Below are 26,334 nucleotides of genomic sequence, written 5' to 3' on the forward strand. Positions count from 1 at the left end.
AAATCATATTTTATTCCTCCAGGTGGGTAATGGCTTTAGCCAGTTTATTGTCATTTTTTTAAAAAGTGGCAACAACTTTTTGAAAAATTCAGCTCGCTTTATCAGAAATCTTAATTTTTTGGTTGTTAAAAAGGATTGAAATATTTGAATTATAAACAGTCCTTGAAAATTCTTTGAACATTTGCTCACACAGAACCAGTATTTTTACCTCCTCCCATTTGAGATTTCTGAGATGCTAATTCCACAACTGAGTTTAATCTGCCCTTTCCCATTAGCACTTTTAATATATGAGCTTAATGCAGTAGCATGCTGGATTGTTGTTCTTTGTAAATCTGTTGTACATCGTATTTTCTTAAAGGAATAGTAATTCAGTAGGTAATCTTTCTGTCTGTTTGCGATTTAACATGGAGTCAACCTATTAATGCTAGCAAAAAAGTTATTTTCTGAGACTTGCATCATGTCTGTCAAGTGATTTGTAATAAGACGCTGACAATTTGACTTCAGAGGGTGGTTGAATGGAAGGAGTTGTAGTTGTTGGCACTCCAGAGTATTTAATATTACATGTCTATGGCTTGAAAACTCACAAGTGATTGCCTTAAAACAAACTTGTATTTAAGCAATAGGCCAAGGCAAGGGAGTGCCTTTTTGAGAGTTCTAAGGCTTGTTCTAAGGCATGAAGATGAAACCTGATTAACAGCTAACACCAGAAAAGAGAAAAAAAATCCCCAGAAATATACTGCCTTTTTTTCTTAGTTGGAAACGTTAGAATGGAAACACTAGAACAGAACCTACTTGCAGAAAATGATGACAGAAATAATTTTTAATAGTGACTTTGGTTAACATGAGATTAGAGGTAGACCTTATCCAATTAAAAAATATTAAGACAACATTTATTTGATCTTGCTGGTAGAAAAACTGGCCGGTTTTTGTCTTTTAGATGAAACATAAAGCAGAGGTGCTAATCACTTAGAATTATTGAGCCATCGATGCACTTTTCACAATAATAGGGGTATTAAACATTAATGTTCTGGCTAAATTCCAATGTGATTAACTAAAATTACATTGGATGAGGTGTCTTTCCTGACCTGTTCTAAACCATTATATAGTGTTCACTGTTCAGCAATTGTCATGTTTCAACCCATATAGATGACTGTATGGTGGCAGCATGGATAACGTGTTTCCTATATATGGTTTTCAGAACATTTGGGGAATCTTCATGCAGTATGGTGCTGTGTAAAATAAGTAGTTATTACTATTTTTATTGATTACTATTATTATTTATTAAACAGCCAACTTATTATAATGGCTGTTGGAAACCAAAAAAAAAATGACAAACCTGCTATGTACATTGAAAGGTATTGCTTGATTTTTTTCTTTTTCTTAATACTAAATATGTTGTATTGCCATTTTGTGGCCTTGATCCTAAAAGGGGATCTGCCTCTGAATCTTTGTCCATTCTTACATGCTGCTCCGCTGTAGGAAAAAAACTCTGTTGCAGGCCTCCATTGCTCTCCTCGCTCAAATTTCTCCTCCTGTTCCAACTTCTGCCATGTGGCCCACAAACAGAGAAAAGACATTTTGATTTTAAAAAAAATTATGTAATTGACTCTTTCATCTGAACTTCCCAGTTTGTCCCGTCTTTCTCTGTGTATTCTCTAGATTTTAAGCTCTCTGAAGCAAAGGCTATTTTAAAATCTATTTTATATAGGCCAAACATAATGTTGATTGACAAATATAATATAACAGATTCATATTAAGATATATCTGAATATATATTAAAGTTAAAATGAATTATTTTAATAGAGTAACAAATTGCTGAAAAAATATAAATTCAGTCTTTTGAAGACTGTGCCCACATTTTAAACAGTAAATATGTACTTCTGAAAGATTTCATTGCTATCTAAATGTCATTTTAATCACATTTCTAGCAAAAGTGCTTCAGCAGGTTATGAAGTACTTAAAAGGTTAAGATGGATCCCCTGCTCTGAATAATAATTTTCTTATTTTCCCTATTATTCTCTTTAATTGGTGCTCTTTGATTTAAATGAGTTGTTCAATAGCAGTTTTTTCAGGTGGAGGAGGTTTTCCATTAAAACCCTATTTTAGTCTCTCCTCTCAGTTTAACAGAAAAGCTCCATTTGCCCTGGACGACCTCAGCCCACAGAAGAAATTTTGAGAGGTTTGAAGGGGATTGGGCAAGACAATATAAAAGTAAAAATAAAGATTTTTGTTATTTGAATGGGACTTTTTTTTGGTTTGTTAAGGATGAAAACTGCAGGAGTAATTCCAGTGAAGTCAATAGGAGTAGAACTACTTCAAGCTGACAAGCAACAAACACAAATCATGAAATTCCCTGTTAGAGTGTCCAAAGCAGTGCTTAATTTGTAATGAAAGTAGTGCCAGGGCTCAAGCAATTTTTTTTACATTCATAATTGATGCAGCAAGCCCAGCGGTGCTGGGGCTATGAACTGCCAAGCCTAGAGGTGAGCCCTGGCAACCCCTGGTACCCATAAAATTTTACCTGTTTAGCTTTTGATAAACCCCAGAGCTGGAATGAGAGGTTGTGGAATCTAAACAAAAATGCTTTATTTAATCAGCCTAATCCATCTATCAACCAACTGCTGTGGTATCCAGGCATGAAATAAACCATATCTAGAATATTAATCATAATTATAGCTAAGGAGGGAGGCAATGCTATTTGGCAAATTAAACGTAAACTAAGCTGCACATCCCTGGAAGTGTTTGCACTTTGTTCATAAAATCTAGAGCTGGTCAGAAAATGGGAAAATAAAAACCTGAACATTTTTGGTATTCCTTTTGAAAAGCAAGGTTCAAAAATTTCAAATCAGCTCTAAGAAAACTATATGAGTATATTGATAGTACAGCACAATGTTCAACTTGTATAATTTGAAATATAAGAATGTATGTAAGTATCTCTTCTGCAGAAACAATATTGAAAATACTTGGCACATTGTGAAAGCAAGTTTTTTTTATTTCAGAGGTATACTTACAATATCCAGGTTTTAGTAATCTTTTGCAGGATTGCTTTAGCAGGACTCAGATAGGGAGGTGAACCCCATTAGAAGCAGGGCAGACTTTTAGCAAGGGGTTTCCAGGAGTCTCCTCCAGCACCTTAGTGGAACTGCAGGTTGATTCTCATCCTCAGATACAGAGTTGGGGAGCAGATAGGAAACTTGCTTTCTTGAAGGCCAGGAAGGGATGGGAAGGGTTTAGTTTAATTTTCATCCTAAACTGTTCATTTACAATGCTTTTTGTCATGTTCTTTTTCCTTGTTCTTTGAAGAGGCTTGAGTGCTTTTGAATGTCCTTAATATTCTGGTCAATCATTTACTGCTGTGATAAAATAACTCCTGGGGATCCTGCTCTCTGACTTCAGAAGGTTGCCGGGAGTAACTGCAAGATTCAGATTCTGAGCATCTTTCGTAGACAACAGGCATTTGGAATCTAAATCCAAAGGGATTGATTGTGTTGACTTTTAGGTTGTGAGAAATCATATCAGGAGTAAGGTTTACTTTAGGGACCCAAATATCCTAGAAAGCTTCCCTAAAGCAGTGCTAAGCACTTCTGTTCTGAAGGAGAACAGATGAGGTTAAGTATGACAGAGAAGTAAAATGAGACATCTTTGCAGATTAAAAAAAAGGGTAAGTTTTTTTTTGTTTTTTTTCTCCCTCCCACCCTTCCAACCACCACATATTGGTGGTGGTGGTATTATTTATTTGTATTACTGCAGTGCCTAGTAGGGGTCCTAGTAGACCAGGACTCCACTTGGTAGACACTGTATAAACATAGAATAAAAATATGGTCCCTGCCCTGGATGTTGTTACTTTAATTGCAGAAGAAAAAAATTTAAAACATGGATACCTAACATTAGACTGCTCAGCACCTCTAAAACTCAAGCTACTTCTAGTTAGATACTTAATGTTAGACATCAAAGTTTGAAAATTTTAATTAGTGTGCCTATATTAATCTAATCCTGACTCTTGGACTCTGTTCTTTATACATTTTTTGTTTCTACCTATTTATATAATTTGCTAACTTTATTCAGTTAGGGCCAGATTCTCCCATCCTTACTCACAGTGGAAGCACCTTACTTTTCAAATAGTCTTCAGTAAAGTACTATTCAGTGAGTGAAGGTTGGAGAATTTTGGTTCTTGAAAAAAATGCTTATCCTAGAAATGCTTGCCTTAGAAATCATGCTGTATTTTTCCAAAGGTACAAGAAAGAAGGATGACTAATTGTTTAAAAACATACCCTCAGAAACCATACCTTGTTGCAGTCTGAAGACACCCGTGGCATCAGTATTTTGTTATGATGGTGGTGATGATGATGATTGTTTTAATGATACACATTCTTTATATAAAGCTATTTTGGGATCTGAGGAACTGTCTGGCTGCTGGCCATTTGTTAATTTTTTGGTGCATGTATGTGTACTTGCTGTTAACATTTTGTTTGATATTTCAACTTTATAAATGTCCTTTTCTCCAGTGTATTTTATAACATCCGAAAGCAGTTGTTCACAGCAAACATTCCTCTTACAGCAACTGGTTGCTTTTGAAATCATTTGTATTGCTTGAGTAAGGACTACAGGATTTAATCCATGAGTATGGGACTGATTCTACCAGTAAGGGGAAAAATATTGATTAACCAATTCTGAGAAGATACGGATAAAAATATTTTACTAAGAGGGTTCTGCAAGGTCCTGTGATATGCTGAAGACGTCTTTCATGATGCTGCATGCTCTGAGTTCCTATTGATAAAATAGGAATTGAAGGAGCATGTTATTTCACAGGAGATGTGCCAAACCAGAGATGTTTGAAAACCTAATAACATTATTTGACAAATAACAGCAATTATTCACTGAACAGAGTATTCAACCAGCTCTGTTCAGAACAGGATCACGTTTTAGGAGCAGGATGAATTCAAAAGTACTAAAATTAGTTCACTGACCACGAAAGAAGTAGATCATGCTTCCATGTAAGAAACCTGGAGGGATATTTGACACTTGTATCAACGGATTTTATATGCAAAGAATGCTCTGAATTGATTAATATTCTCCCATGCTTTAGGGATTGACTACAATACACTAAATATGTATTACAAAGAATATAGTATATGGAAAGGGGCCAAAAACTATCTGACAGCAAGAGATTATAGTAAAGTTTTGGAAAAGGAACTATCACTACTCTCGACAGTGTATAGTGAGACTGGGTTCAGTGGATTAGGAAGTAATACAGTTTAACTGTGGCTGGATTTTTAAAAGGACTGAATAATTTTCTTAACAATAACAAGATTTGCTATTATGTCCCCCAAAGTAAGAAAGAAACCAAATCCCATGGTTCAGGATGCAGGCTGGTCACCTAAGGGGTCAGAAGATAATTTTTCCACTTTGTGCAGCATTGTGCAATTGGTCAGCTGTGTAATAGGATTTTTTCACCTTCCTTTGAAGTATCACTGCTGGAGGCAGGATACTGGAATTGATGGACTAAAGGTTTGGTACCAACTGGCAAATTTTATATGTCTGTGCCCTAAAACACAGGGCATAACATATAGGGCAACTTTATTCCATTTCTTTTCACAGTGTGAAGAGATAATATGATAGTGCAAGGTGGCCTTTCAGGTGTCCCATAACATCAAAATATTAGCTGCAGATGGTGCTTTTAGAGGGGTGTGTGTGTAAAATCTTAGCTGAATGTAGAAACACACAAAAATCCTACATTCTAGATCAGGCATTTTCAAGAGTAGGGGGTTTCACCCTACAGGTGCAGCCTGCCCGAACAAAATGATAAAAACTCCTGTCACTTTTATGTACAATAAGAAAATGCAAATAGCTGTATTAGGCTTTAGGTGGGCCTGATTTGTGATATCTTTCTCATGCATCCATCAGGGCCGCAGGGACAAAGCAGGGTTTCCCCTTCAGTGAGACCACCATGACAAGTGAGAAAAGGCGTTCGCATGGCACTGTTGTAGCCGGCGTCACAAGATATTTACGTGCCAGATGTGCTAAAGATTCATATGTCCCTTCATGCTTCAACCACCATTCCAAAGGACAGCATCCATGCTGATAATAGGTTCCGTTCGAAAACCATCCAAAGCAGTGTGGACCGACGCATGTTCATTTTCATCGTCTGAGTCAGATGCCACCAGCAGAAGGTTGATTTTCTTTTTTGGTGGTTCGGGTTCTGTAGTTTCAGCATCAGAGTGTATCTCTTTTAAAACTTCTGAAATCATGTGCCACAGTTCATCCCTCTCAGATTTTGGAATTCATTTCTGAGTCTTAAACCTTGGGTCTAGTGCTGTAGCTATTTTTAGAAATCTCACATTGGTACCTTCTTTGTTTTTTGTCAAATCTGTAGTGAAAGTGTTCTTAAAAGGAACAACATGTGCTGGGTCATCATCTGAGAAGGCTATAATGTGAAATATATGGTAGAATGCGGGTAAAACAGCAGGAGACATACAATTCTCCCCCAAGGAGTTCCATCATAAATATAATTAATGCATTATTTTTTTTAAACGAGCATCATCAGCATGGAAGCATGTCCTCTGGAATGGTAGCCAAAGCTTGAAGGGGCATACGAATGTTTAGCATGTCTGGCACGTAAATACCTTGCAATGCCGGCTACAAAAGTGCCATGTGATAGGATTGCCAGGTGTCTGTTTTTTGACTGGAACATCCAGTCGAAAAGGGAACTTGGCAGCTCCGGTTAGCACTGCTGACTGTGCCGTTAAAAGTCTGGTTGGCGGCACAGCGGGGCTAAGGCAGGCTTCTTGCCTGCCATGGCTCCGCACGGCTCTCGGAAACAGCAGTATGCCCCCCCTCCCGCTCCTATGTGTAGGGGCAGCCGGGGGGCTCCTCACTCTGCCCCTGCCCCAAACGCTGGCTCTGGGAACCATGGCCAACGGAAGCTGCGGGGGTGGTGCCTGCAGATGGGACAGCGCGCAGAGCTGCCTGGCCACGCCTCCGTGTTGGAGCTGGAGGGGGGGCACGCCGCTGCTTCCGGGAGCTGTTTGAGGTAAGTACTGCCCAGAGCCTGCATCTCTGACCCCCTCCCACACCCCAACCCCCTGTCCGAGCCTTGATCCCCCTCCTGTCCTCTAAACCCCTCGATTCCAGCCTGGAGCACTCTCCTGAGCCCCAAATCCCTCATCCTCGGCCCCACACCAGAGCCTGCAGCCAGAGTCCTCCCCCGCACCCTAACCCCTTGCCCCAGGCCAGAGCCCCCTACCATACCCTGAACCCCTCATTTCTGCACCCCGGAAGCCGCATCCCCAGCTCAGAGCCTGTATCCTCTCCCATATCCCAACCCCAGTCTCAGCCCAGAGCCCCCTCCCGCACCCCGAACTCTTCATTTCTGGCCCCACCTCAGAGCCTGCATCTCCAGCCAAAGCCCTCACCCCCTCCTGTGCCCGAACCCCCTGATCCAGCCCAGTGAAAATGAGCGAGTGAGAGAGGGTGAGGAGAGCGAGGGAGAGACAGGGAGTGGGGGAGGATGGAGTGAGTGGGGGGTGGGACCACAGAGAAGGGGTGGGGCAGTTGCGGGGCAAGGGTGTTCAGTTTTGTGTGAGTAGAAAGTTGGCCGCCCTACCATGCAAATGCCTGTTCTCACTTTCAGATGACATTGTAAATAAGAAGTGGCCAGCATTTTCTCCTGTAAATGTAAACAAACTTGTTTGTCTTAGTGCTTAGCTGACCAAGAAGTAGGACTGAGTGGACTTGTAGGCTGTAAAGTTTTACATTGTTTTGGTTTTGAGTGCAGTTATGTATAAAAAAAATCTACATTTGTATATTGCACTTTCACGATAAAGAGATTGCATTACAGTAATTGTATGAGGTGAATTGAAAAATACTATTTCTTTTGTTTATCATTTTTACAGTGCAAATATTTGTAATAAAAATAATAATATAAAGCAAGCACTGTGCATTTTGTATTCTGTGTCGTAATTGAAATCAATATAATTGAAAAATATCAAACATTCACAATATTTAATAAATTTCAATTGGTATTCTATTGTTTAACAGTGCGATTAAAACTGATTAATCACGATTAATTTTTTTGAGTTTATCATGTGAGTTAACTGTGATTAATCAACAGCCCTACTTATCAGTGATTTTATATGAGAAGTTGAGGCGCTTCAGAAAGTGCATTAGAATTAAAATATATGGTGCCATGTTTCCAAAATTATCAGAATCTCACTGATATGCTGCTGAGATTGAAAAGCTTTTACTTTGGATCATATGACTATCTAAAAGTTTATATTTTTATGAAATTTAGTACATTGTTTAGACAATTTCATGAATATAGGGGAAGTAGTAACTGCTGTGAAATCTGCAAATAATAATATGATCTGAAATGATACCATAAACTATAATAATTTGGGACAATTACTTGTGGCCAAATCTAGTCTTCATTTAGGCAAATCTCCTGCTGACTCTGCCTTCAATAAGGACTGCAAGCTATCAGTGAATAGAAAACCACTTTATGCAGGCAGAGTATGGAGGTACAGAATACTTAAGGACAATCTGCAGTGTCGAAATATATGGTAATCTAGAAGAAAACAGTCAGATCAATACAAGTCGTCTTTATTCAGTGATGGAATTACAACTTTTGGAACACTAATAAATCTATTTGTAATATATCCACTGGCTAGAGTATGTCATAGCTTTAGAGTGATATGTTTAAATGCTTATAAAGTTGTTGGTGCTGTACTGTATTATACAGTGGTTCTCAACTCTGGTCCACCGCTTGTTCAGGGAAAGTCCATGGCGCGCCGGGCCGGTTTGTTTACCAGTCGCGTCCACAGGTTCAGCCGATCGCGGCTCCCACTGGCCGCGGTTCGCCGCTCCAGGCCAATGGGGGCTGTGGGAAGGGCGGCCAGCACATCCCTCGGCCCACGCCGCTTTCTGCAGCCCCCATTGGCCTGGAGCGGCGAACCGCGGCCAGGGGGAGCTGCGATCGGCCGAACCCGCGGACGCGGCAGGTAAACAAACCGGCCCGGCGCGCCACGGACTTTCCCTGAACAAGCGGTGGACCAGAGTTGAGAACCACTGGTATAATACCATAAAATGATTTTTTTCTGTTGAAAATACTTTATGTTGAATTCGGTTCTTTCAGTTGAATATTCTTTGCTTGCATTTGACCTTTCTTTATGTTGATTTTGCTTCATTTTTTCATTTACCATGCTGTTCAGTTTTTGGATGCCAGGAGAACAAAGGTTTGTCCTCTATTTGCAGTCAATTTGTTTTGCAAAATTCAGTATTGCTTACCATTTGTTCTATTTTTGTTTGTTTGAGATGCAGTAATCCTGTTTACTAAAGTTGTTCATAGCTTTATTTGCAAAAAAAATTAATTAATTAATCTTTATTTATGGTGGGGGCTATGATTTGCCTTATAGCATGAACAGTGCCATTGAAAAAAGTGGAAGGCAGAATTACTTCTAGTGTATGAAACAACGTAGAAAACAAGGAATACTGCACCTTCAAGCTTTGTAGGCACAAAGTGTACTAGTGGTTGTGTCACTGAGATTTTTGCAGCAGTTCACTTTCTCTTCACTGCCTAGTTTTATTAAGCATTAATTTTACCTGTAACTGACACTATTTTGTGTTTGTGTTTCCATCTATGTTTTAAATTTTTCCAGTAGCAGTTGAAAACCTTCATTACAAGTATTTTGTCACAGATGCATTTGACATTTTTATATGGCCACTTGGTAGAATCATCACTGAGTCTGTTAACTTTTGTACCTTTACCTACCAATAGCTTAACAGAAGAAAAACTACATTTAGATCCTTCAGTTACCTTTTTTTTTTTTGTATTATAGCATTTGCAACTGACCATCCAGGCACTTCAAGATGAGCTTCGAACTCAGAGAGACCTTAATCATCTTCTTCAACAAGAAAGCGGAAACCGAGGAACTGAGCATTTTACTATTGAGCTTACAGAGGAGAATTTTCGAAGACTTCAGGCAGAACACGATAGACAGGCTAAAGAGCTCTTTCTCTTGAGAAAAACTCTAGAAGAAATGGAGTTGAGAATTGAAACACAAAAGCAAACACTAAATGCCAGAGATGAATCAATAAAAAAGCTCCTAGAAATGTTGCAAAGTAAAGGTTTGCCATCTAAAGGAATGGAAGATGACAATGAAAGAGCTCGAAGGATGGCCGAGGCTGAATCTCAGGTTAATCATTTAGAAGTGATTTTAGACCAGAAGGAGAAGGAAAACATACATCTTAGAGAGGTAAGAAAAGCACCTTCCTCTAAAATCTTTTCAGATAAAAGGACACTGGCAAGGACATTTGTCCTAATTTTGAAAATATATTTTATACTACTTTGAAACTTGAAACTGGAATCTGTTTTCTTTTTGACTTTTCTTAAATCAAAAAGGATATTGAAACATTTAATTTCAAATTCTTCCAATTCACAAACATGTAAACGTAAGGAATTACATGGACTCTGGAAACAGGTATAAGAAAAGAAATTAGGTCACGTTTTGGGTTTTCCTGCTTTGATAGTGTCTGTTTAACCACCAAGATACATTTTCTTTGAAAAGTCAAACTTATGCAGCTATTGAGGAGAGAATGAATAGCTACTGATATTGAAATTAAATAAGGAAGAGTTGACAAAAATGGAGTAAAATGATGCAAGCTTATTTTTTTTCTCTTTGGCTGTCTTGTTCTTGGCATTAACACATGCAGGTTTCTGCTTCTGGGGGGTTGAATCAGACGAAGATCTGTGGCAGATCAAAGCATTGCATGTTGAATGTGAAGTGGTGGGAACTGGCTGGTACAGCAAATGCCTTTGCGACACCCTGCCTTTTCAGGGAGGAAGAGTAAAATTTTGTTCTCTAAGCATTGTGGATGATAAAGACTTTATCCTGAAGATCTTTCTCAGGCAAAACTCCCATGAAGTTATCCATTAGTAGGGTCTGAAGTCAATGGGATATTAAAGGAATTGCACCTGCTTGCATCAGCACTGAATTTGGCTCAAAGTCTGCTAGTCTGTGTTGTACTCTATAGGCTATTAATCTAGCTTCCTGGTTTTGATCTGCTTTTGGCAGAATGACCTGTGCTGTTTATTTTAGGGTTAAATGATTTATTCATTTTTCATTGGCACTGTTTGTATCACGGAGCTTAGTATCAGTGTTGTTTAGGTCTGTGAGTAAAGCTACAGTGTATAGGAATGGAATGTGTTTTACTTTCAGGTTTCATATACTGCTTTGTGATGGGAGGTGATGTTTGTTGCTTTGATTGAAATAAGGTCATATCTTTTTAAAAAAAAATATTTATTACCAAAGGTAATTGAACTAATTCTACTCTGAAGTCATAGATGGGGAGTTCTTGTGAACTTGCATTATTTGTTTGAATAATTGGAAGTGCATGTGAGGTTTTGATCCATTTAGTATAGTCTTCCAGTACTGTATGGTGTGGAAGAACTTTGGAGTTTTTATGGAGAATACTTTTGGAAGCAGTTTGAAACTCTGATATATTATGAAACCAGTGTATGAATAATTTAGGATGTGTTTACATTTTAATCTCTCTAAAAAAGTATTTGTTGTTTGGGGACTTCAACTAAAATATAATAATTACTGTCTTTTAGAGGTTGATCTGTAGAGCCCATGTTTTGTCCCTAGGAATGGTATTTTCTTTTGGAGGCCATCTTGTATACAGTGTCAATCAAACCCTTAAAAGTTTTTTTTTAATTTGTATTTACTTCTGATGTTTGACTGCTTGATGTTGCACCTGGGCTAAATAAAAGATGAGTGATTCTCTCCACAGCAACAGGGTGAGGTCCTACTTGCAATCATGTGCTTTCTGATACTATTTAATCCTTTCACTGCTAGTTTCTGCACTAGTCTCCATGTGACAGAAGAATGGCATGTTTAAAGAGAATCTCAGTTTTATATGATGTCAACACCCTTCCTTTAGCTTTCTTTTTACTATATGTGACATAAATACAATATGGTCTTCAATGTTTGTTCTAATCATTATGACTGTTCTGGTGTGCCTTAAACACTCCAGCGGCTGCTGTTACCTGTTGTTGATAGAGGTGCAATTCTGCCTCAGAGGTGTGCCCTCTGTTTCCCATAATTGCATCTGTGATTCTTCTTTTACATCTATAAAAATGGTAATAATGTCATCCCTTTTTAGCTCCAGTAGATAACTAGTATTTGCGGTCTGGTGGGTAGTTTCTGTTAGGAGGAGAAATTTCTGATGGAATCAGGTATTTCTTTGATGCAATCCTGTTTTATTTTCAAGGAATGTAAACAAGTCCTGTTTCCGTGGACACAGTAGTTAATAATCAAACAACAAGAGGCAGTTTCCTTCATCAGAATTCCAAGTCTCTTTTCAGCCAACACTGCACTCAAAATACTATCTCTTGGCTTTCTCTCAGGCTCACGCTACAAGTGTTGCTTTTGCTGTCTCCTTGGCTTTTTTTGTTCCTCTCTGCTTCCTTTCTGATGCCTCTGACTGTTTTCTGTCTTGTAGACACACACAGCTCCAACAAACAATACACAGAACTCTGTGTTTGCATTCAGACCCCAGGGAAAACCTCTCAGACCACATGGCTCAACTCCTATTCTGGGTTTGCCATGCTAATCTGGGATTTGGGCAGTGTTTTGTATTATTTCAGCTATAGCTAAACGAAAGGCATTAATGGCTCCCTCATTTAGGCTAAATGGATGGCTATCATGAAACTGCCCATTAATCAAAAAAATACTCTCTGAGAGCTATCTAATCTCCAGCATAACAATAATTAAAACTGGTATCTTTAAAAAGAAGATAAAAAATTATACTCGTTACTATTTTAGACATTGACTGCTGATACAGATCTCTCCTGTCCAACTCTGTAGACAGCTGAAGGAGGACTTTGGACCCAGAAATGTAAAAATCATTCAGTCGATGACTTACAGCGATACTGATAAATACAATATCTGTTTTATGCAGTTTTCCATTTTGAAACCCCTTTCATATCTTGACACTGTAATTGCCACTAAAATGTTAGTGTTGAAAAATACCGTTAAGTCAAGGTGACCAACTTACTCAATTTGGGTGTGGGGAAAAACTTCATAAAATAAGTGAAATCCAAGACCTTATCCAGGCTCAACATTACATTTGTAACTGATGAGAATTAATTTTCAGTTCTCTTTTTTTCTTCTCATACACTCCATTGTTGGTTCTTAATATAAAAATAATTTTCAGTTGAGTGTTTTAACTCCCCAAAATTTAGTTGGGCATAAACACCCAAACCTTTGGGATCTTAACCGAATCTAGCCTGCTTGTATTTTAATAAAAGGAGTACTTGCGGCACCTTAGAGACTAACAAATTAATTTGAGCATAAACTTTCGTGAGCTACAGCTCACTTCATCAGATGCATGCAGTGGAAAATACAGTGGGGAGATTTTATTTACCATACACATTGTAACGAGAGTGTGCATCCAATGAAGTGAGCTGTAGCGAGCGTGATCAGGTAGCAGAGAAAAAAAATCTTTTATAGTGATAATCAAGGTGGGCCATTTCCAGCAGTTGACAAGAAGGTGTGAGGAACAGTATGGGGGGGAAATAAACAGCTTGAGGCTGGGAGTGGAGGTGTCATTACACAAAGTAAAACTATTTCCCCATGTTTATTTCCCCCCTACTGTTCCTCACACCTTCTTGTCAACTGCTGGAAATGGCCCACCTTGATTATCACTACAAAAGGTTTTTTTTTCTCTCCTGCTGGTAATAGCTCACCTTACCTGAAAAAAGAAAAGGAGTACTTGTGGCACCTTAGAGACTAACAAATTTATTTGAGCATAAAGCTTTCGTGAGCTACAGCTCACTTCATCATGTTCTCTGTGTATATAAAATTTCCCCACTGTATTTTCCACTGCATGCATCCGATGAAGTGAGCTGTAGCTCATGAAAGCTTATGCTCAAATAAATCTGTTAGTCTCTAAGGTGCCACAAGTACTCCTTTTCTTTTTGCAGATACAGACTAACACGGCTGTTACTCTGAAACCTTGTATTTTAATGTTCACTGAGTGCTAATAAAATAAAAGGTAAAAACAGGTTGTATCTGTAAAATCCTAAAAATATACATACTTACATTAACCTTTTGAAATTCCCTTCTCCTAACTCAACCAGATAATGTCCTCTTTTTGTAATGTGTGCTGCCTCTTAAAATAAAGTTCAGGTGTAACTCTGCCTTGTTCCCGGTTCAGCCCAGAAGGATGCTGAAAGTTGAGGTTTCTGGGATTTATTAAGTTGTAGGTCTCTATAACAAGGCACAATAGGAATATAAGTAGCAGGGTAGATAGATAACTTGCTTCCCACACAAGGCTAAAAGATTTGGAAGGAGCAGGAGCTCTCTTGGTCATTGCATTGAAAGGACCTGAAGCTATATATATGGGTAAGAATATGGAAGACGCCATTTGTTACTCTGAGGAAAAGGCTTTTTGGACTTATTGGTTTTTGGAACTTTTGCTGCCATTGGGATTTTGTATTGGGAACCCAGAATTGGAGATAGTTTTGGAAGAAGGTAAAGACAGTGATTTTGGGTGCAGAAGAAGTGTAGGTTTGAGGCCTGGAGTAGGCAACTTCTTACTTTTTTTAGGGCCCAAGGCTGGAACTTCTGAGTAAGAGAGGCCAGAAACTCATTTTCACATATACACTCTCCCCCCATGCCTCTGGGGCAAGCTGAATGCATCCTCCCCAGTGAGAAACCTGTGAATCAGGCAAAGAGTGGAGAAGGTTTGGTGTTGATTTGAGACTTATGATTTTGTCTGTCATTATCTTGGAAGGGGTGGAATTTTGATTTAGCTAGAGGACTAAATTAACATGTTGTTGAGGGAAATTGAGGGAATAAACCTCACACACCCCAAACTTCTACTAATTCTCTCTCTTTTACATCAAACAGGTCCTCAGGTTTCTCTTCTCAGTAGGCTCTCCCCACAAATATTTTCTTCCTGTCAGGCCCATTACCTTTAACATCCCCCTGGGCGGGAGGTCATGGACTCAGATTCACTTTTCTGAGTGCTGTATGGCTGCTATATTCAAATTTTAAGTGCTCCTGGATTCTGAAGGTCAAAAGTGTCCCAAAGATGTTTCCACTTACTACCGTTCCTTTCAAAGTACATGAGGGTTTGGTTACCTTTAAACAGTTCCTAGACTACATCTGTGTATTGGGATGATGGTTTTTGGTTTGGACTGGAAGTCATACTTGCTGAACATTGCTGAGGGAGGCTGGACTTACATCCAGCACTAAGAAATTTAATTTTAAGATAAGGAAACATGTAACTTGGGGTACCAAATGGGCAAATTCAGCCTCCACTTCTGCTCCCCCCCCCAACAAAATGGAGGCCCTCAGAAAGAGTCCTGTCCATAAGTTAGGAACAGTTTTGGGACAGACTGCATACTATTAATGAATCATACCCAATTTTGCCACCTCGGTCTTTCTCTTAACAAACATTAGCAAAGCAATGGTCCCAACATAGATGTTCTGGACTCCACTCTGTGATGAAATATTCACCAAGAAGCTCCAACTCCATGAGGCTAGATTATCCACTATAGAAAAAGAATATTAGAATGTCAGGTAGGTGCTGGTTGCTCTCTGGTGTTATCTCTTGGGGCCTTCTTTTTTGTTCTGGTAACTGACTATGTCCCCTCTGCACTGGCAACACATCATGAAAGTTTCCAATCTTCAGTTGGTACTGCATTTCCTCTCTTTATGGCTGTATACTTTGAGTCTTATGTTACTTGAGGACACCTGAATTCAGATTTTCTCTCCTGAGAAGGTAGAAAAGCTGTGATCTAAAGGGATCAGGCTCCATGGATGGGACCCTGAAACCATGCCACATCTCACCTTAGTGGCCTGGATAGGAAGAAGGCCCACCGAGCCAACCAGGACCCAGACAACACTGGGGTTTGATATAAATTGTCAGCCTGGTTTTGGAGGCTATGCAGGGAGGCATTGCCAGCTGGGAGCAAATTACATGCAGTGGAGTCCCTTTAAGATCAACACCTTACAGAAATGATCACTTTCAGACAGGGGAGAGAGAGAGAGAGAGGATTGTGCTGTCCAGAAGCAGAGAGATCTTATCAACCCCTTGGAGTTACTCTGTATTGTTTGTACTGTGGGGTATTATGTTTATAAATTTACTTCTTGCAGAACTGCATGGAATGAAATACACAGACTTTTTGCCAAATTAGTTTCAATTTGGACTGTGCCAGAATCTGTTCAATAAAACCCCATCCAGACAGGGTGACATTAATCTCAAACCTGAATCTCTGTGAACCTTTGTATTGTTCTAGCCCTACTATATTTGATTTTTAAAAAAAGATCTTTTAAAGGTATCTTGAAATATCTTCTCTCACATTTCTGCCAGAACAAGAAAGCAATATTTTGTAAAATAAATCTGTTACATTTCTATATATCTCTTTATTGGCTGGTTTATAGCGATGTGTAAAATTCATTGTTTCAAAGTACAGAATTCTTTATGCTCACTGCATCTCTCTTCTGATTTGGATGACACTGCTCTGATTTCTTTTTGTAAGAATGATTAATGGATCTGCAGGAAGCAGTAAGAGAGAGGTCAGTCTTGGTAAAATTAACAGCTTGGATTTAGTTTAGTATTGTTACCCATTTTGATCCAAGTGGTTTGCAAGTATTTGGGGTCGTCTTGGTTGCTTGTGTTAGAATGAGAAATTGATGATGGAGACAGGTACTTCCTTGATACAAAGACTGTACACAAAGTCCTGTTTCCCTGAACCCAGTAGGAATCAAACAGGAAACAATTTCCATGTTCGATATTCCAAGCTGCTCTCTATATCAGAAGTGCTCTTTTTTTCTTAGCTTTTCCTTAGGGTCATGCTGCAAGTACTTCTCTTGCTGCTCTGGCTTTTGCTGGTTTCTTCATCTGCTTCTGAGATGTTTCTTTCATTTGCTACACATATGGTTCCACCAAAGTAATACACAGGCTTCTGCATTTGCATTCAGTGCCCAGTTAACCCCTCTGCCCACATAGCTTAGCTCAGGGGTGGGCAAACATTTTGGCCCGAGGGCCACATCGGCATTGTGAAACTCTATGGAGGGCCGAGTAGGGAAGGCTGTGCCTCCCCAAATGGCCTGGCCCCCGACCCCATCCACCCCCTCCCACTTCCCGCCCCCCTCAGAACTCCGACCCATCCAACACCCCCTGCTCCTTGTCCCCTGACTGCCCCCTCCCGGGACCCCCCACCCCACCCATCCCCTCGGGACTCCACCCTGTATCCAACCCCCCCCCGCTCCCTGTCCCCTGACTGCCCCGACCCCGAAAGGCCCCCCGGACTCCCATGCCTATCCAACCCCCCTGTCCCCTGACTGCCCTCTGCAATCCCCTGCCCATTATCCAACCCCCTCCCCACCCCCTTACCATGCTGCTTAGAGTGGCAGGAGCTCGCAGCCCCACCACCTGGCCGGAGCCAGCCACGCCGCCTGCGCTGCCTGGCAGGAGTGGCAGGCCAGAGCGCTGGCTGCTCACTGAGGCTATGGGGGAGGGGGGGATATTAGGGGAGGGGCTGGGGCCTAGCCTCCCCAGTCGGGAGCTCAGGGGCTGGGCAGGACAGTCCCACGGGCCGTAGTTTGCCCACCTCTGGCTTGGCTCCTGACTGACCTTGCCTGTGGCTTCTCTTTTGGACAGTGGCTGTTATTGTTTCAGCTATCTTTCTCTACAAAGACACTTAACTGCTTCTTAAATTTGTCCTGACTGAAGGGTGGCTACTATGCCCACCAGCATCAATGAAGATTCACACAACTCCTGTCATAATAATATTGTTCCAGTGTATTCAGATTCTTTTGAGAAGAAGTCAAAATTATCACAAGCTCTTCTTAAAAAATGAGCTTCTCGATTAAAAAATTAGCGAATGGAATGGTGAAACAAAATCCTCCCCTCATTCAGAATAACTTTTTGCATGTCCAAGAACCACATAAAACCTTTTTCTGGATTGTTAGACAGTAGGTTGCTCTGAGTGTCAGGCAGCGGAACCAAGCATATTTTATTATGGCTAACTGCATAAGACCCTAGGGTATGTCTACACTATGAAATTAGGTCAATTTTTTAAAAGTCGATTTTTAGAAATAGATTTTATACAGTCGATTGTGTATGTCCCCACTAAGTGCATTAAGTCGGTGGAGCGTGTCCTCAGTACCATGGCTAGCATCGACTTACGGAGCGGTGCACTGTGGGTAGCTATCCCACAGTTCCCGCAGTCTCCGCTGCCCATTGGAATTCTGGGTTAAGCTCCCAATGCCTGATGGGGCAAAAATATTGTCGCGGGTGGTTTTGGGTACATGTCGTCAGTCTCCCCTCCCTCCCTCCCTCCCTCCGTGAAAGCAACTGCAGACAATCATTTCCCGCCTTTTTTCCTGGGTTACCCGTGCAGACGCCATAACACAGCAAGCTCAGCTCACTGTTGCTGTTGCGAGCACTGTAAATACCTTGCTCATTATACTGCAGTATGAGCAGAATCTGGCTAAGAGATGGCTGTACGAGGATGATTGTGAGGACATGGACACAGACGTCCCTGAAAGCATGGGCTGTGGCAATTGGGACATCATGGTGGCAGTGGGGCTGGTTGATATAGTGGAACGCCGATTCTGGGCCCAGCAAACAAGCACAGACTGGTGGGACCACATAGTCTTGCAGGTCTGGGATGATTCCCAGTGGCTGCGAAACTTTCGCATGTGTAAGGCCACTTTCCTGGAACTCTGTGATTTGCTTTCCCCTGCCCTGAAGCGCAGGAATACCAAGGTGAGAGCTGCCCTGACAGTTGAGAAGTGAGTGGTGATAGCCCTCTGGAAGCTTGCAACGCCTGACTGCTACCAGTCAGTCGGGAATCAATTTGGAGTGGGCAAATCTACTGTGGGGACTGCTGTGATTCAAGTAGCCAATGCAATCACTGATGTTCTGCTATCAAGGGTAGTGACTCTGGGAAATGTGCTGGTCATAGGGGATCGCTTTGCTGCAATGGGGTTCCCTAACTGTGGTGGGGCGATAGATGGAATGCATGTCCCTATCTTGGCACCGGACCACCTTGCCAACCAGTACGTAAATCTCAAGGGGTACCTCTCAATGGTGCTGCAAGCGCTGGTGGATCACAAGGGACATTTCACAGACATCCACGTGGGATGGCTGGGACAGGTGCATGAGGCTTGCATCTTTAGAAACTACGGGCTGTTTGAGCAGCTGCAAGAAGGGACTTACTTCCCAGACCAGAAAATTACGGTTGGGGATGTTGAAATGCCAATAGTTATCCTTGGAGACCCAGCCTACCCCTTGCTCTCATGGCTCATGAAGCCGTACACAGGCAACCTGGACAGTAGTAAGGAGCAGTTCAACTACAGGAGAGCAAGTGCAGAATGGTGGTAGAATGTGCCTTTGGACATTTAAAAGCTTGCTGGTGCAGTTTGCTGACTAGGTTAGACCTCAGTGCAACCAATATTCCCATTGTAATTGCTGCTTGATGTGTGCTCCATAATGTCTGTGAGAGTAAGGGGGAAATGTTTATGGCGGGGTGGAAGGTTGAGGCAAATCGCCTGGCTGCCAATTTTGAACAGCCAGAAACCAGGGCAATTAGAAGAGCACAGGTAGGCGCGCTGCGCATCAGAGAGGCTTTGAAAACCAGTTTCATGACTGACCAGGCTACGGTGTGACAGTTGTGTGTGTTTCTCCTTGCTGCAAACCTGCCCCCTTTGTTGATTTTAATTCCCTGTAAGCCAAACACCCTCCCCCCTTCGATCACAGCTGGCAAAGAAAATAAAGTCACTATTGTTTTGAAACCATGCATTCTTTCTTTATTAATAAAAAAAAAAAGGGAGATAACTGATAAGGTAGCCTGGGTGGGGTAGGGTCGGGTGGTGGAGGAGGGATGGAGGGAAGGACAAGGGCACATTCCTTATTTTAGCCACACTACTAATCAAAACTGTTTGAATGACAGCCTTCTGTTGCTTGGGCCATCCTCTGGAGTGGAGTGGCTGGGTGCCTGGAACCCTCCCCACTGGCGTTCTTGGGCGTCTGGGTGAGGAGGATATAGAACTTGGCAAGGAGGGCAGGCGGTTGTACAGTGGATGCAGCAGTGGTCTGTGCTCTTGTTGGCTTTCGTGCAGCTCCACCAGATGCCTGAGCATGTCCATTTGCTCCCCCATTAGCTTCAGCATTGCATCCTGTCTCTTCTCATCATGCTCACTTAATGCTTTCCTGGACTCTGCCACTGAATGCCTCCATGCATTCAGCTGTGCCCTGTCAGTGCGGGAGGGCCGCATGAGCTCAGAAAACACACCATCGCGAGTGCGTTTTTTTGCCTTCTAATCTGCGATAACCTCAGGGATGGAGATGATGGGGAGGAGCATAGAAACATTTGCACCTGCAGAGGGATAAAAAGGGAGAGTAAAATTTAAGATGATACATTTCTGAGAACAAAAGGGAGACTCTTTCACAGTGAATCAAGCAATTCACAGCAGACAGTACATGTGTTTTAGGTACAAGGTTGCATTTTGCCTTTTATATTGAGTGCCTACTGGTATGGTGACACATCACACATGGCAGGGCAACAGAATTCGGTTTCCAGGCAGCCATGGTAAGCCAAAGGGTATGCGGGTTTGGCTTCTAACGCCTTCATAACATGTGGGAATGTTTTCAAACTGCAGCGTACTCCTTTCCCATAGCAAGCAATGCCGGTTGGGATTACCATTTAAAAGGAGGGGCTGAGGTTTTCGGGTGGATGTGCAGCACACACCTCCCTCTACCCCGCCGTGTGGCTATTTGGGATGATCCCTTCACCCCTCCCTCCGCCGCGTGGCTATGGGATGATCCCTTTTAGCCAAGCATAAACAGCCCAGCATGAACAGGGTCCCTTTACTGTTCCCTTACAAAAATTCCCCTATTTCAACCAGGTGACCATGAATGATATCACTATCCTGAGGCTAACACAGAAAGATAAAGACCAAACGTTGCTTGAATGCGATCAAAACCCAAGACCATTCGCTGCCATGCTTTGTGCTGCAATGATTCCAGACTACTTGCTCCTGGTTTGGCGTGGTAAAATGTCCTACCGTGGAGGACGAAATAAGGCAGCCCTCTCCAGAAACTTTCTGCAAAGGCTTTCAGAGTACCTCCAGGAGAGCTTCATGGAGATGTCCCTGGAGGATTCTCGCTCAATCCCCAGACACGTTAACGGACTTTTCCAGTCACCATACTGGCCACGAATGCATCCCAAGTCTTCAGGGCAAATCAAACATTAAACACTATTGCTTTTAAACCCTGTACTGTAGTTACAAATTTGCAGTCACCAGAGGTGCCTCCTCTGCCTTCAGAGTCGGGGATCCTGCCTTGGGAGGATATTGGTTCCAGGGTGATGAAAAGGTCCTGGCTGCTGGGGAGAACGGATTCACTGCTTGCCTGCTGCACGTTCTCCTTCTCCTCCTCCTCCTCTTCCTCATCCACAAAATCCTCCTCCGTGTTGCGTGAGACTCCCCCCTTGCAGGTGTCCACGGACAGTAGTGGTGTAGGGGTAGGGTCCCCCCCTAGAATGCCATAGAGCTGATCATAGAAGCGGCATGTATGGGGCTCTGACCCAGAAGGACCATTTGCCTCCTTTGTCTTTTGGTAGGTTTGCCTGAGCTCCTTGACTTTCACGCGGCACTGCTGTGTGTCCCTGTTGTAGCCTCTGTCCATCATGCCCTATGCGATTTTGGCATATATATTAGCATTTCTTCTTCTTGATTGGAGTTCTGCCTGCACAGATTCTTCTCCCCATACAGCAGTCAGATCCAGTGTCTCCCGTTCGCTCCATGCTGGAGCTCGTTTGCGATTCTGGGGGGACTGCATGGTCACCTGTGCTGCTGAGCTCGCCACACTGACCAAACAGGAAATGAAATTCAAAAGTTCCCGGGGCTTTTCCTGTGTATCTGGCTAGTGCATTGGAGTTGAAAGTGCTTTCCAGAGCGGTCACATTGGAGCACTCTGGGATAGCTCCCAGGGGCCAATAATGTTGATTTGCGTCCGCACTACCCCAAATTCGACCCAGCAAGGTCGATTTTAGCGCTACTCCCCTCACCGGGGAGGAGTACAGAAGTCGATTTTAAGAGCCCTTTAGGGTTTTTAAGAGCCCGACAGAAAGGGGTTGCTTGTGTAGACGCATTCATTATAAAATCGACCTAATGTGGCTAAATTCGACCTAACCCTGTAGTGTAGACCAGGGGCAAGAGTCATGAGAGATGAGTTCTAGTTTTAGCTCTACCACTGATCTGCTGTGAGTCTGGGTAAGTCACTTAATATTCATGGAATACATGAAAACTGCAGCTGTTAGATTACCAGTAATAGGAGTCAAGGCTAAGTGGAGAAGGTCATTGTGGGCCATGTTAGGAAGACGTTTCACCATCTGTAAAATGACGATATTTCCCTACCTCCTAAGTCTGTTGTGATTCTTCTATTATTCATGTCTCTCAAGTGCATTGAGAACCTATTTAAGAGTCTTTATAAATGCAAATGATAAGCTTCACTGAATTCTTGGTGCCAAGGTTTGAATCTTTCTCTCACTTTTTCTCCTGTCCTTTAAGTCTCCCATTTTTGTTTTTTATTGAAGATGAGCAATTTTATTTTCAGTTGAAAAGCATAACAGAGAGAAGGCAAGAAGTGTTCCTCTTATAAGAAGTTGTTTTAGCCATTTTAGTGTTCTTGCCTTTTGCTGACTCCATCATTAGTAGAGGCAATCTGAGGAGACTAGTGATAGGTCTTTATCCCTGAGTATGGCTAAAAGGTCAAACTCTTCCTTTAGAAAGGACAGGCTCAGAGATTAAGCAGCAACTGAAGTAATGATAGAAGCCTCCTGTTTGTGTGCTCCTGCTCCTCCTGTCATTGGTATTGTGAAAGTATATGTCCTATGCACTCCCTTCCTTCCATTTCAGTGACCTTTGTGGAGATTAGAGCGTGGGAGAGAGACATACCAGCAGTTAGTATGTCCAACAAGCAGGAATAACATTGAGAAATAAAAATTCTTTTCTTCTTTTCCTATTATTAATTGATTGGAATCAGTCTTGTGAGATATTTACCACTTCGTGCTTCACAATCCTGGACCCATTGCACTCGCTCTATTGTGTTTCCTGTTACAGTTGCACTAACTAGTATAGCAGCGAAGAGGTAACCGTGCAGTCATATCATAATGTTTACTCCAGTGATACATTTCCTGGAGTCACAAAAAGAAAAGGAGTACTTGTGGCACCTTAGAGACTAACCAATTTATTTGAGCATAAGCTTTCGTGAGCTACAGCTCACTTCATCGGATGCATACTGTGGAAACTGCAGAAGACATTATATACACAGAGACCATGAAACAATACCTCCTCCCACCCCACTCTCCTGCTGGTAATAGCTTATCTAAAGTGATCACTCTCCTTACAATGTGTATGATAATCAAGTTGGGCCATTTCCAGCACAAATCCAGGTTTTCTCACCCTCCGCCCCCCCCCCCCCAACTCACTCTCCCGCTGGTAATAGCCCATCCAAAGTGACCACTCTCTTTACAATGTGTATGATAATCAAGGTGGGCCATTTCCAGCACAAATCCAGGTTTTCTCACACCCCCCACCCATTCCAAAAACCACACACACAAACTCACTCTCCTGCTGGTAATAGCTTATCCAAAGTGACCACTCTCCCTACAATGTGCATGATAATCAAGGTGGGCCATTTCCAGCACAAATCCAGGTTTTCTCACCCCCCCACCACCATACACACACAAACTCACTCTCCTGCTGGTAATAGCTCATCCAAAGTGACCACTCTCCCTACAATGTGCATGATAATCAAGGTGGGCCATTTCCAGCACAAATCCAGGTTTTCTCAACCCCCCCGCCCCCACACAAACTCACTCTCCTGCTGGTAATAGCTCATCCAAAGTGACCACTCTCCCTACAATGTGCATGATAATCAAGGTGGGCCATTTCCAGCACAAATCCAGGTTTTCTCAACCCCCCCCCCACACACACACTCACTCTCCTGCTGGTAGCTATTACCAGCAGGAGAGTGAGTTTGTCTGGGGGGCGGTGAGAAAACCTGGATTTGTGCTGGAAATGGCCCACCTTGATTATCATGCACATTGTAGGGAGAGTGGTCACTTTGGATGAGCTATTACCAGCAGGAGAGTGAGTTTGTGTGTATATGGTGGTGGGGGGGTGAGAAAACCTGGATTTGTGCTGGAAATGGCCCACCTTGATTATCATGCACATTGTAGGGAGAGTGGTCTCTTTGGATAAGCTATTACCAGCAGGAGAGTGAGTTTGTGTGTGTGTGTTTTGGGGGCGGTGGGTGAGAAAACCTGGATTTGTGCTGGAAATGGCCCACCTTGATTATTATACACATTGTAAAGAGAGTGGTCACTTTGGATGGGCTATTACCAGCAGGAGAGTGAGTTTGTGGTGGGGGGGGGGCGGAGGGTGAGAAAACCTGGATTTGTGCTGGAAATGGCCCAACTTGATTATCATACACATTGTAAGGAGAGTGATCACTTTAGATAAGCTATTACCAGCAGGAGAGTGGGGTGGGAGGAGGTATTGTTTCATGGTCTCTGTGTATATAATGTCTTCTGCAGTTTCCACAGTATGCATCCGATGAAGTGAGCTGTAGCTCACGAAAGCTTATGCTCAAATAAATTGGTTAGTCTCTAAGGTGCCACAAGTACTCCTTTTCTTTTTGCGAATACAGACTAACACGGCTGTTACTCTGATTCCCTGGAGTGAGATCAGAAAAGCCTTCGCGTTGGAATACATGAAAACTGCACCTTTTAGATCACAAGTAACAGGACTCAAGGCTAAATGGAGAGGGTCATTCTGGGTCATGTTAGGAAGATTTACCTGTAAGAATGGAAGATTTGTAGAGAGGCAAGTAAAAGTGGAGTGAGGCCTATTGAGGTTTGTAGAAGGCGAAAAAAGCTAGCTAGACTGAACTTGATATCCTGCTATCCTATCACAGAAATGGAAAAATGTCAATGTAGTTAGCTTAAATATTTAAGCTATTAATATTAATATTTAATATTTGTATGGGTGTGATATGATTTTTTTGAAGAGAGGTTTCATTTATATTCCATCTTTTAAGAAACTTAAATATATTTAATATATTTCTTTCTGAGAAAGGAAAAAACGGGTTTATGTATTCCTCGGGTGTCTGCATCTATAACATACAGTGTGAATGAGGTGCTATTTCACAGTCTAGTGTCATTCTTTGAACAAAAAAGATTTATATAAATAACCCAAAGCATTATAGTGAATTTTGAATCCATTTTTAAAGAGTAGCTTTTTGAAAGGACAGGGAGTTATTTTCCATGATTTTTAGAACTTCTTTACTCATGATCATATTTCAACAGCTTAAAACTGAACCCTTGTCTGTAACTGTTTGCCTTAATTGTACACATACGTTCATTTTGTTAGGGTTTCTCAGTGTTAGGTGGATTGTACTGATATTTTTAAGAGGTGAGTGCATTGAAGCATTTGCTTGAAGTAGAAAATCACATACAGTACAATGAACTACATGGTCCTTGCAAATATACACACATAAGAAAAAAGATTGTGTTAGTCTTTGCAGTGTCCCATTTAAATTAAGCATTTTAAAAGTTTAAAATGTGTTTGAAGTCATATGAAGTCTTATTATGGTTTGGTTGGCATTCAGAATTAAATATTATGAAGATCATTAAACATACATTCCTATCACAAAATGTGAGATGCCTGCCTTATACTTTGTAAATTGGTTATCATGTATCTTTTCTAGGTTTTTAAATAAACATTTTTCTCCATAAGTTTGGGAGAACTTTAGGTAATATGGTGGTTTTATCATGTGGAAATCTAGCACAGATGTTTGGTATTACTTTTTTTAAACATGATGACCACACATGATTTACCCTAAGTACCATTAAGTATTTTTTTATTATTGCTATTAAAAACTTGCCTTAGGCAAAGTCCCACTAAATTTCTAGTAAAGTCAAATGTTAAAATTCCAGTAAGTATTATTATATATAACACGCAGCATCTCCTATATAATGTATAATTTCGCTAAAACTGAATCTGAGATCATATTTAGTTTCATACATTCAATTTAACCCTTTTCTTGTATGTATTCTTAAAATAATGCTATAATATGTAGTTTATAGCTACAGTTTTTTATACTTTGTAAAAACTTTTTGATTATAATTTGTGTACTTCAAACTTTCAGGATTTTTAAAAAAAATTCTGCTTCTATCTTTGAACTCAGTTGGTCAAATACTGAAGGTTGATGATCGGACTTGAACTGCCAGCATGAATTAGTTATTGCATGTTT

At 41.4% G+C, this 26,334-nt stretch overlaps 1 protein-coding gene across 19 annotated transcripts in view; it reads left to right on the top strand.

Annotated features, from left to right (window-relative positions):
• Positions 1-26,334, top strand: part of ERC2 (ELKS/RAB6-interacting/CAST family member 2) — an 823,531-nt gene that overhangs the window by 121,566 nt on the left and 675,631 nt on the right. For 11 of the 19 annotated variants that reach the window (XM_043551549.1, XM_043551542.1, XM_043551552.1 and 8 more), the window contains exons 3-4: positions 9,207-9,230; positions 9,834-10,250. In XM_043551549.1, coding sequence (XP_043407484.1) covers positions 9,207-9,230; positions 9,834-10,250 — 441 coding nt within the window. The remainder of the gene's footprint in view (positions 1-9,206; positions 9,231-9,833; positions 10,251-26,334) is intronic. The other 8 variants (XM_043551551.1, XM_043551544.1, XM_043551555.1 and 5 more) reach the window with 1 other exon arrangement.

This window comes from Chelonia mydas, chromosome 7 (assembly GCF_015237465.2).
Source record: "Chelonia mydas isolate rCheMyd1 chromosome 7, rCheMyd1.pri.v2, whole genome shotgun sequence".
NCBI lineage: Eukaryota > Metazoa > Chordata > Testudines > Cheloniidae > Chelonia > Chelonia mydas.